The following is a 12,500-nucleotide window of genomic DNA, read 5'->3' as shown; positions in this document are numbered from 1 at the left end:
ACTCCTTCCTCCTACTCCCTCCCAAAACAACCCACCCCCCTCAACTCCAACTATACATACATTCTCCCTCCATCCATCCCCCCTATCATTTCCACTCCCTCCTGGATACACATGTGAAACACTTGTGTAATTCCCTTACCTAAAGCCACCATAGCCCAGTTACACAACAACTTCTTTACACATCTTTAACCTCTCAAGATCACTCTAGATGGTTGACGCACAGCATCTATCACCCTTCACCCCTCCTTTAATATACTTTTTTGTCTTATGTGACCTTAGATGTCTAGCACATTTATTTCTGCTTTTTAACCATTAACCATTCTACTTCCCCCTCTTTTCCTCAATTCGAAGGTGTCCCACAAGGCAGTGTACTAAGCATCACATTGTTCCTCATAGCTGTAAACAGATTAGTTTTAGCTTTACCATCAAGAATCCAATCATCAATACATGTAGATGATCTAGCCATCTTTGCCTCTGGCCTTTCCATACAAGTTCTCCATGAACTTATCCAGTCGTCAATTATATCAACCTCTTCTTGGGCTACCAATCACGGCTTTCAATTCTCTATCTCTGAAACCTTCTCCATTCTATTCTCTTGTTCACATATAGGCTCCCAACCTCCACTCCTATATGTTACCCCTATCCAGTTCCAATCTTCCGGCAAGTTTCTTGGTGATAAGTTGACTCCAAGCTATCTTGGCAAGATCATATCCTCTTCATTAAAGAAAAAGCCTTCCATCGCCTTCGACTCCAACAAACCCTCTCTCACCTATCCTGGGGTTTAGACCGCACAGCACTCCTTCATCTCCACATTACCCTAATCCTCTCCACCCTTGATTATAGCTGCCATATATACCCTTCTGCCTTTGTCTCTCTTCTCTCTCAACCTAACCCAATACACCACTGCGGTCTCCGCTTGGCCATCCGATCCTCTCCAGTTGAGAGCCTATAAAGTGAATCAGGACTACCATCCCTCTCTGGACGTCACGCTCTTCTGTCTCTAAGAAGCTATGCTCGCTTTCATCAGTTTTCTCTCTCCAAGCTAACTGTCCCTCAATCCCTCCTTCATAAATTCTCTTCCTCTCCATGTTTACCTGACCCTTTCCCTGTTCGTATGGATGCTCTACTTTCCCGTTCATCTTTTCCTCATCTCCGAACTCTTCCTCTTTCTACCCAAACTTTCCTTTCCTGGCTAATACCTACCTCTTGTAATTGCTCCTCTATTTTCCCTGATCTACCAAAGTCAAACATTCTCTCTTCTATCCTCCTCACACATTTTCTTGCACATATCTTTGATCACTCCTCCAGTACTCAACTAATGTCTCTACTGACAGCTCTAAACCCACCTCAGGTGCTGGTTTTGCTGTAGTCTTTTCCCTCTCACACATATAGCTTTCCTCTTCCACCTGAATCGAGCGTCCTTACAACAAAACAATATGCTATCCTCTTTGCTCTACAACGTATGTCTTCCATCTCTTCCTCATCCTTCACCATCTCCACTGACTCATGCAACTCAATATCACTCATACAATCCATACACCCTATCAACCCTATAACCCATAAGGTACAGGACCAACTATGCTATCTGTCTACATGACAGAAAGCAATGAATTTTTGCTGTATACCCAGCCATGTTGGGATTCATGGCTATGAAAAAGCAGATGACTTGGCACAATATGCTGCCTTGCCCTCAACAACCCCGCTCTTCATACATCCCAGCCACCAACTACTACCCCCACTTCAAAACTTATCTCTACAACTGTTGGCAATCTTTCTGGTCATGTCTGAACACCTTCAATCTCTCCTTAGTCAGCTCCATACCATCAGAACAGCTGTAGGGCAACTGCCCTGGCCCGTTTACGAATAGGCCACACCTGACTCACACACTCATACCTCATGTCACACTCCTCTAACCTACCTCTATGCCCTACATGCAATGTCCTCCTTTCTATCCCACATCTACTATCCTGCCCCTGCTTTACCGAAGCCCATACTTTTACTTTCTCTCACACATCCATTCTTCCCTGACCCCCCAACCTGTCACACACCCTCACAGAATCCCCCACCTTTTCTATTGATAACGTGTTCTCCTTCCTCAGACGCATAAATATCCTTCATTTGATTGAACCACCCTTTGTCCTTAACCTTTCCTACCCCATTTACCCCCTCTTTCTACTACTATACTATCATATAACATATAACCATTGAAATATGACATTTTAATTCTAACAGAACTTTAAAAAACCCTCCCACTACAATACAATACCATATGACCTTTGATGTCTGGTACATATATTTCATTGTGTGTCATTATTACTTACTTCTCCAATACTAAATGACCTGATGCAATAACTCCAGTGATACACATCACATGTCAGCATTAACTGTAGGCGCTAGGATAAAAATCTTGATAAGGAGAGTGTTTGGAATACTGCACTCTATCTTTGTATGGTGTAATGCAGATGGCATGTCATAGAATATTGCAATATTGATCTTCATCCTAAATAGTGTACAAGTGGTAATTACTGAGAAGAGAGCCTGTTAAGCTATCTGCCTTCCTGTATGACTTTTCTGTCAATGAACTTATTATACAGTTATACAGAATAACAACATACATTGCCATAATCACCATTCATATATCACATAATCATATTACTGTATTATTGATGATTGTTTATCTTTGCAGCCACTGACATTCATTAAGGCTACGTATGGCAATGCTGGCGTATGCAGGTATATGCCAGGTAAGGCAAACAGTAGACAGCTGACCTGGCAGAGAGGACAAGGAGCTGTAGCAAGTGCTGCTCATTCAAGTATTTGTTCATTTTATTCATAGTTGGATATTATGTTTACTAATTGTTTCATATTTAATCAAAGAGGATTTGTTACACTGACAATGGATAATATATGAAATGTAATGTTAAATACATTTTATTACTGGAGTTGTATTATGTGTATGATTTCCACCCTTCACTCCTCTGCATATGAAAGATGTAAACAAGTTGTATCTATGTGTTAATCTGGAAGTATTATTAAATATATGATTGCCATAATTAACCTCAAATATATCAAGATAATTAATTTCTTTTTCATGCCACATGTGTGCCTGTGAAGAAATTATCTAGTGACATAACAGGACATTTTGGATCCTAGGGAAGAGTTATATGAATTTCTGATGAATATGAAAAAAAAAAATCTCAAAGTTTATCAAGTACCTCAATGCCTCAATAATCATACAAGAAGATAGTATTAAAAGTCATTCCACATGTTCATTTTCTAATATATTTATCAGTGAATGAGAAAAATTACCCAGCATACAATACCACCCAAATTACTAAGGATGAAACTTCAACCAAACCCTGAACATATACAACACATGAAGTTATAGTGTGCTGCAGTATACATAGACAAATTCATTTTGCCTTCATAATATTTAAATTTATACCATGGGAAGTTATGCTGGATTTAGAGCAGGGTTATTGAAGATGTAAAAGAATGGCTATGCCCATGGCTGTAAACTGATAATGTTTTGAACTTTCCAGCAGTGTTCTTCCTCCAAGCAAACCATCTGGATGAAGATAATGTTACAGGACATTTTTTTTTACACTACTCTAAAAAAGAGAAACATTCTTAGCACAGCCAAGGGATTTTAAAAGACATCGCAACTAAGCTTAAATATCACATATATATCTTGTTTAAGGTTGTCTACATGGGTATGGGTGCCATGCACATGTTCACACACATGCATTCCATGTTTATTCAAAACCCTTTACTCACCCACAATTGGCATTAACTTCTTGATGTTGTTTGTGACATTGCCACATATCATCTGCATGTGAAATATGTCTAGCTGCAGCCTCAGATGGGGCGAGTTGATCTTCTCTATCAAGGACTGGGCTACAGAAAAGAAGACCTTTTGTATTCATCATATCTAGACATGTTTTTATAAAAAGTTACTAAATGCAGACATATTTGTTTATTGTCTTATTTCTTCATTTTCTTTTCCCATTGCTATACTGAGGAAAGAAATTTTGAGAGAGTAGCAGGATTATTAGTTTTTAGTTTAATCTTATTTCACAAAATAGCAGTAGAAATATGCCAGAACTACACACTATGAACCTGATGTCTGCATAAAATTCATAAGGTTTAAATGTAAACACTTTACTGTTACAATGTAATGAATTCTTACCAGTCTCAAAACTATTGAGAAAATAGCCAGGTGTAGAGACAGGGTTCAATGGTTCAATTAAGCCAATAATATTCTCTGCAGAAAGCCGGCTTACAGCGTGATTTAAATTCGCTTCCAAGGTAGCCAAGTGCGTTCTCTCATCATGATCTTTGCTCCTGCGTCCAGACATTATGTGCAACCTGTTCCAATAGATCAATAATATAATAACCCCTTTCCTGTATCCAAACAAGCAAGTAAAAAGGAACAAAAATATCACTTTGTATAAATTTGTTGGTGCTTCAAATTGGTATTAAAAGTTATATCTGTGCAACAGTCTTCTCAGAACTATGATTTAGAAGCAACAGTGCAATGTAATTTTCTCTCTCAATATTTACTCTCAGTCACAAGAATTTTGATAACTAACAAAATATTTTTATGTTCAACTTTTAAAAAGTTAGATACCCCAACTAAAAACATCTATGTAAGCAATAATAGAAATGATGTTGCATTTAAAAGAATAAGTTAATCGTACTTGCCACAGCCAAGTGCCTTCGCATACTGTATTGATCGTTCAAGGGATTCCCTGAAGTTAATCTCTTTTCCCGGCAAAGCTGCAAACCCAAGCTCTCCAGCCTGCAGGTTTCCTGGAATTGTTCCACAGTATCAAAGATTACTGAATGTTTTTAAAAGATTAAAAACTGGTTAGGTAAGAAGATTTGTGTAGACTGACTGCTGGTTATATGATTTGCAGAGCTTATGGTTACTACTATACTATAATTCAAAAAGGATTTAAACACATGTAATAATTTAAAGTAAAGCCAAGACAATTTTGCAACACTAAAAAAAAAGGTTAACAGATATGCTGGGCAAAAAAAAAAAAAAAAAAAAAAAAAAAAAAACTAGAGAATTCCACATATACATGAAGTAAATTGTGGAAAAGAGGGTTCTCACTTACACTAAACACAGAATCTGCAAACACAATGAAGATTTGAGGTTCACTGCCAGTATCTAAGCACACTCGATTCAGATCAGTCTCCACAGTAAACATCTATCAGAACTTGTAGATTTTTTATTGCAATGTACAATGTACAAATGATTTAATGAACACAGCTCAATCCAGATCCAGAGGAAACCCTGGCAAAAACAATATGGACGATTCCCAATCAAACAGAAGACCATGAGAAACAGTGCCTGAAGATCCACATCCCAAAACATCTCCAGAAAAAGGAAACCAGCAGGAACTTCAAAGATATAAGGTACAGGCAAGCAAATCAATATGTAGTACTTACCAATTTAACAGGTGAATCTGAAACCTCAAATTTCACTAATACAATAATATTAACCCTATATAGACAGGCAAAAAAATCTCTCCTGCTCCAATTCTGGGGAGTGACAGCAGTGTGCAGAACTTCCCTCTGTAGTGCTCAGTGTTTCTCTGGACCAGCTCACGAGTCATGGAAGTTTCAGCATGCTCTAGGAGTGGTTTACGGAAAATTGCTACTTCCGTTTTCACACTATACAAGCATGTTTATGTTTGGAGGCTTATTGTTGTATTGCTAGTTTCTCCTTGCATTTGCGATAATTCTTGAATCACAGATACACAAGGGACCAAAACAGTTGTGAAACTAATCTAAAGAAAATCAAAAGATCTAAAAAAAATAAAAAAAAAGATCTATGGCCAAGATAAAATAAAAGTAAACTAGATGTAGCCTCACGTGAATTCTAACCAAACATACAACACTAAAACACCTATATAGGTTCAGACTTGTAAAATTACCCTAACTATAGATAGTACTGTCATGAAGAAATAACAGAACATTCAGTAATACAATGGCCGAGATTCAACTCCAGAATTACTAGATGCCCTAAAGAAAATGAAAATGAATAACCTACATTTGAATTTTTAGGTTTCAGGTTCAGGTCTTCTACAAACTAAAAGGTACTTCCATTCTAAGTCACATTTCTACAAAGAACAAACATAATTGATTATACATAAGAAACAAAGAGAATCAAATAAAAGGACACAAGATATACACAATATAACTATAAAATACTATAGTAGCAGTATCAAACAATATGCAACAAATCACCATCTTGGCCTTATATAATAAGTAATTCTTGAACCTGGAATTGCACCCATCTGCCATAGGCTAGTCAACCTCACAGGGTGTTGGATCACCTGACAAAAGTTGAAACTCAAAAATTAATGGTGAATGAATGATATTCAATGTCACAGTCATTCTGTTGGGTACCCAATGCGCAATTGCCCTAATTGCTGACACCTCATGCTGAGAGATTCTCGACCATGACTGCTTTGGTGAAGAACAAGAAAAATTCCCCATGTATATTTTGGAAGTTGGAGCTAGCAATGGTTCCTATTTTGATGTCATATTACCAGGGAGGTTCATAAGCTCTTTCATGCTAGAATATATATGATGGAAGCTTATTTTCCTTTGCTGGAATGATCAAGGCTACAGTGAGCAGGTGTATCTTTGATATGCAAAAGTAGGCTAGCTTCACTTTTTGCAGACTGTTTTCTACAGTTTATGTTGGTTTTCAGTGTTCTTTAAGGACTTTTTTTTTGGTTTTAGATTAATCTTCACAATATGGATGCACAAAGCTAGGGCTAATTGATTATATTCTTGTAAAATATGCAGTCGTTGATACAAGAAATAATCTGCAGACACGAACAGTAACCATAAATAAAGGAAAAGTTCATGGAGAGAGCCATTTGCAGCCTGTCCACACAATGTTCTCAAGTTTAAGCTCTATTTGCTATACGTAGAAAGGTAAGGACAATGTTTGTCAAGAGGGTTTTGGGGAGTAAGTCCTACCAATAAACATCTCTTCAGACATACCCAGTCAAAGCAATTTAGACTGTTGAATAAATTTCGTGATGTGGAAATGGGTATGTAATCTTTGGTAATTGTGTCTATACTGTAAAGAGACTGAGAGAGATGTAGAGATAGAGGAAAATGGACACCATCTTAATGAGCATAAAAAATATTGTCATAAAGAACAGATTACAGCTGCTGCTGCCACATTTACTTCAAAATAACAAAAATATCTGCTGTATAACACCACTCAGAGATTTAGTCCACAACCTCGCACAGCCAGAGGTCTTATAGACCATTTTCTATAAGTTAGCATCAAGTGCTAGTAAAGGGGGGTATAGGGGGAGGCTTTGTCCCCCTGTCTACAGAATAATAGATAGTAAAAAAGGTTATGTTTGGGTTTTTGGGTTCGCATAATATTCTGGTTTTAGGACTTCATCCCTGGAGGGTGTGTCACTCTTGGTAACAAATGCCCTGGAAAGAATTAGCGAGCATTATTGCAGACAAACTCACCAGGGTCTGAATTTATAAGAACTTGCTTTAACTCAAGTTCTTTTAAGGTTGAAGCCACTTCCTCAGAAGGGACAGTGTAGGGAAAGGCGCATTCTACGGCCTGGAATCCTGCTTCTTTTGCCGCTTTGTACCTCGCCAGAAGGCCTCCTGCTTCTCCAAACATGAACGATAAATTTGCCGCAACCTTCATCTCGATTCCTGTAAAATTTGGCTCTGACATTACATTAGCATAAACTTTAAAAATAATACATATATGAATGTGTATAATTGTGTGTGTTTCTCCAATATCTATACAAGTATGCAGCAATTGCAACATACACTTTCCACCTGTTGCAGCACAAATCAGTAAAATTCTAGTTCCATACGTACATGTATTACAAGAACGAGCAGTAAAAGGGGACATTAAATTCATGAATTAAACAAAGAGTCATGACATAGCAATGACAATTCAAAAATATAATATGAAAATAGTCTCATGATTAATGCTGCCAAATGAACGCCCAGGGCTGCCGGCGCTTCAGCAAAGGCCAACGCCACCATGACTATATTGACACGACATCGCAATGAAGGGCTTTTTATAACGTTTTAAAATGTCATTCTTATCCCTTCTAACACCTCTGTCATGGAATAATGTCCCTGAATTCATCAATCTATCAGTAATTGGAAATACGAAACAGAAATATCCCAAAAATGATGATGACTGACATGACAGTTGCCAAGACCTACTTTGCTGATGGGAGCTTTGTATCAAATGGAGAATATTTGGGCAATTTTCTGATAAGGCAGCTGGTTATCTTCTGGATGGTTATATAGTATCTGCGTCTGTGGCCTTCTCAATGATACTGCACAGTTGTGGAGTTTGTGAGAGAAAATGGTTGTTTTAAGGGTAGACCAAAGACATGCATAGTCTTGGGGGTAGACAGGAATATCTAATCCATTTTTATTGTTATACCTTATGCTCTCGCCTTTCTCTCAGTATATTGGTTTAGAATTATTAGGGAGACGGGAGTTACACATTAAATTTTCCGTCTGGCTGTCTCCAGGTGAAATTAATTAACTGGATTAGTCTCCCTTTTCAGATAACGAATTTGTATAAATCCTAATTTCTTTTCTGCCACTATATCAAAAATATACTATTAACATGTGCGTAAGTTCCATACACACACGCATGCACATGTACGCGTGCGCTCAAACGCGCGCGCGCGCGTGCACACACACACACACACACACACACACACACACACACGCGCGCGCACTCAAACACACACACACACAAACACACACACACACAAACACACACACACACACACACACACACACACACACACACACACACACACACACACACACACACACACACACACACACACACACACACACACACACACACACACACACACACACACACACACACACACACACTTGAGTTGTTGCATGTTGACTCCCAGTTCACCGAAGTCCTACTTGATGGCGTCCTAGCCTTCCTTCAGAGGAAGCTCCTTTCCGAGGATCCTCGTCTCCAATTCCTTTTCCTTCGAGGGTCGCTTCTACTCTCTGACGTTCGGTGTTCTCATGGGTTCTCCTCTCTCTCCAACCCTGGCTAAACCTGTACAAAAAGTACTTCGAGTCTGTGCTTCTCCCTTCCATTTCCCTCCGGCCTTCGGTTTATCTGAGTTATGTCGACGTCTCTCTCTCTCTCCCATGAAATGGGAGGCTGACAACAAGCTCCCTTCCTGTTCTCTCCTGTCCTATGTTTACCACTTAACCTCTCATCTCTCTCTCTTTATATTCCCTCTTCTCCCTCTCTTTCTCAGACCTGAAGACGAAATTCAGAAGGATTTCGAAACTGTTGCCTCATGTCCAATAAATCTAGTTGGTGTTCCACACTGGATCCCTCCATAGGCGCTGTAGCATTAGGGAAGACTAGAATATTTGGAGAAAAGATAGAATAAATGGAAACTGAGTGGAAGAAGAAATAATAAGGAAATTAATCTTTGTTATAGAATTTGAAGTCATAGAAGGCCCTATAGTATGCCGATGGAAAATTATATTGCTTCATCTACCACCAACTATGTGGACATGAAATGAATTACCAAAATAAAATAGAATAAAAAGGGTTGATACAAATTACCAACTTTATCATATATCTCACAGACAGCATAAAGAAAATTGGTTAAAATCGAGCCAAATTATAAACAAAACAAGAGAAATAAAATAAAATCAAAGTAGATACCATAAGAAAGCTTCAAAAATAGACTAAATCCGGTTAGTTAAGAGAAAAAACATAGAGGATACTAACAGAATATGACGAAATTAGCCAAAAAATAATAATTCCTATTGCACTTGCTTACAGATTTGCACGAGCCAGAGCAACATAATTATAATACTCATGAAAGCTCCGGATACTCAAGTGTGTTACTTTTCAGTACACATTCACACGATTTCCCGTTTCATCATCAACTAAACTTGCCCGCCCAAAACAGCTGATTCTGACAGCTGACATTATTGTAACAAAAAAATACTAATAAAATCAAACGAATGAGATAATACTGGAAGAAAAAGTCGAATGTTACTAATCTGTTAACAGTAATGTAACAATTACTACAGGGTATCAAGATAACTAAAATAGTATAGATAAATAAAGACAATCCTCGTAATAATTAACAAAGAAAATTGGGGCTGCCGAACAGGGGAATCTCGGTTTAAATAATAATAATAATAATAATAATAATAATAATAATAATAAAAATGGCCATCTCGGGGACACTAAAACCCCACAGTGGAACTAACGGCAGATGAGGTAGAAACAAATAGGGAAGTTTGAGGTGTCATGCAGAAGGATGGTATGGGAATTAGAACGAGCTGGAGTGAACGGCAAACTCCAAACTCCTCGAGTGGACAAAAGACTTCCTACATGAAAGGTAGTAATTAGAGGAAAGCATTCTTATGGAGACGAGTAACTAGCGGAGTACCCCAAGGACTGGTCTTAGCCCCGATTTTGTTAACTATTTTTATCAATAATTTCCATCAATCTGAATATGTAGACGACACTAAGAAAGGTAATAGACGACCTCTCATGCCAACACCTCCAGAGGGACTTTGAGAACTTACTCATATGAAGTTGTCCTTCAAAAACTTCCAAGTTGTAATTTTCCGGGAAGTCTGCCTATACCAATACACGTTAGGGTCATTACAACCATCATAAGAAGTGTTATGCAGTGGTGTAGAGTTTACAATTAAAATGGAAAATATAGACAAGCTGGAAACAGTTCAAGGGCAGCCACATGGGCACCAACACGAAGAAAATAAAACTTCCTTCTTTGGATTATAAATAAAAGACGTTCTTCTTTGTATATATATATATACATATATATATATATATATATATATATATATATATATATATATTAGATATAATGAAATCAATCTCTCTCTCTCTCTCTCTTAAACACACACACACACACACACACACACACACACACACACACACACACACACACACACACACACACACACACACACACACACACATTGACTTTCTTTAGGAGTTAATAAAAAAGGGACAACTGAGTGCCAATCATTTATTTTGTGAGTGAAAAATCATAGTCGTTTACTCGTGTTTTCGTCGACGCTTCACGACCTATTCTGGTTGAAGGAAAGTGAGAGAAAAAAGTTATCGGTTATTCTTCCGTATTTTTAGTCTTGGGATTTTAGTCACACTTTATTTATTATGTTTTCTACAGGCGTTAAGATTCATTTTGAGAATTCACGGAAAACAGAGTAAACAATATCCAACAAGCCATCGGTTATCAAACAAACGAACAAATAAATAGATAAACAAAAGAGTGAGAAAATCTTATCTCATTTACCCCCCTTTGATATACCTACTTTCAGCGCCCTTCCTGCCCACGTGCGGAGGAGGGGTCGTACGTGAAGACCTTGTCCGCAAAGCAGCCCTTCCTCACGGACGACACCTGATCATTGGGCATCCCGATTTCCTCAGGAGTCCAGATGCCGTACCAGCCTCCGTTGCTGCTCGGGCCGAGACACGCTTTGCCGCCGCCGAAGCCAATGTCACTGGAATCGGACGCGGTGGGTTGGGGTCAGAACGCGCGTTCAACAACAACAAGAACGACAATCAACTGAGACGACATTTGTATCAACAGTACTATCAGTAACAACAGCATCAGTAACAACAACAAATCGGAGAAACAGCATCAGCTTCAATATAAACGTTAGAATTAGAATAAGTAGCAACGGCAATGACAAAAACAGCGACATCAACTTCAACATCAATAGCAACAATAGTAGAACGACAAACATCTCGTTAACTTCGACACCAAAACCAAAATCAACAACAACTGCTCCTCCTCCTCCTCCCACTCGCTCTCATGCTTCTCCTCCTCCTCCTGCTCCTCCCCTCCCCCTCCTGCTCCTCCTCTTCTCATCATCATCATCATGCTCGTCCTCCTGCTTCCCCTCATGCTCCTCCTACTCTTCATGATCCTCCTCTCCTTCATGCTCCTCCTAAGCCACCTCCCCTCATGCGTCTTTTCCTCCTCCACCTCCCCCTCTTGTTCCTCCTCCTCCCTTCATGCTATTCCTCCTAATTCCCCTCCCCCTCTTGTTCCTCCTCCTCCCTTCATGCTACTCCTCCTAATTCCCCTCCTGCTCCTCCTCCTCCCCTTCATGCTCCTCCCCCCCCTCCCCTTCAACCACACCAGCACCGCAAACAACCTACTGGTAGACCGTCCAGCTGGAGTTGCCGGTGACCACGAAGGAGGAAGCGTCGTCGTTGAAGTCGCTGAGAAGGGCGTCCATGTCCCTCAGAACCAGCAGCTCGGCCCCGCACTGGTTCGCGTCGTGGTACATCGTCAGCGTCGGGAAGGTGATGTCCTCCACGCCGGCGTAGCGGACGGAGGACACCTGGTGCGAGGAGGGAGAGGGAGTGAGAGGAAGGGGAGTTATAAAGGAAGCTTAGAGTA

The 12,500-nt window shown here is 39.3% G+C and overlaps 2 protein-coding genes and 1 long non-coding RNA gene across 4 annotated transcripts in view; 1 reads left to right on the top strand and 2 right to left on the bottom strand.

Annotated features, from left to right (window-relative positions):
- LOC113828873 (uncharacterized) overlaps positions 1 to 2,885 on the top strand; it is a 9,724-nt gene extending 6,839 nt beyond the window's left edge. Inside the window, exon 3 of the long non-coding RNA XR_003477849.2 lies at positions 2,687 to 2,885. This is a non-coding gene — a long non-coding RNA (uncharacterized lncRNA). The remainder of the gene's footprint in view (positions 1 to 2,686) is intronic.
- Gip (hydroxypyruvate isomerase-like protein Gip) overlaps positions 1 to 9,117 on the bottom strand; it is a 10,642-nt gene extending 1,525 nt beyond the window's left edge. The window contains exons 1-5 of one of the 2 annotated variants that reach the window (XM_070133316.1): positions 8,980 to 9,117; positions 7,516 to 7,713; positions 4,701 to 4,812; positions 4,190 to 4,368; positions 3,778 to 3,897 (exon numbers count right to left, since the gene is read on the bottom strand). In XM_070133316.1, coding sequence (XP_069989417.1) covers positions 3,778 to 3,897; positions 4,190 to 4,368; positions 4,701 to 4,812; positions 7,516 to 7,705 — 601 coding nt within the window. In that variant the 5' untranslated portion in view covers positions 7,706 to 7,713; positions 8,980 to 9,117. Of the gene's footprint in view, positions 1 to 3,777; positions 3,898 to 4,189; positions 4,369 to 4,700; positions 4,813 to 7,515; positions 7,714 to 8,241; positions 8,436 to 8,979 lie in introns of those variants that run through there. The other variant, XM_027381929.2, reaches the window with a different exon arrangement.
- A 1,965-nt stretch (positions 9,118 to 11,082) lies between these two features.
- Positions 11,083 to 12,500, bottom strand: part of LOC113828874 (epidermal differentiation-specific protein) — a 3,915-nt gene continuing 2,497 nt past the window's right edge. Inside the window, exons 4-6 of the mRNA XM_027381930.2 lie at positions 12,257 to 12,441; positions 11,404 to 11,592; positions 11,083 to 11,160 (exon numbers count right to left, since the gene is read on the bottom strand). Of these exons, the coding sequence (XP_027237731.2) occupies positions 11,406 to 11,592; positions 12,257 to 12,441 (372 nt within the window). The 3' untranslated portion in view covers positions 11,083 to 11,160; positions 11,404 to 11,405. The remainder of the gene's footprint in view (positions 11,161 to 11,403; positions 11,593 to 12,256; positions 12,442 to 12,500) is intronic.

Source organism: Penaeus vannamei, chromosome 18, assembly GCF_042767895.1.
Source record: "Penaeus vannamei isolate JL-2024 chromosome 18, ASM4276789v1, whole genome shotgun sequence".
Classification (NCBI taxonomy): domain Eukaryota; kingdom Metazoa; phylum Arthropoda; class Malacostraca; order Decapoda; family Penaeidae; genus Penaeus; species Penaeus vannamei.
Note: the sequence above shows the minus strand (reverse complement) of the source record. Positions and strands in the feature narration are given on the sequence as shown.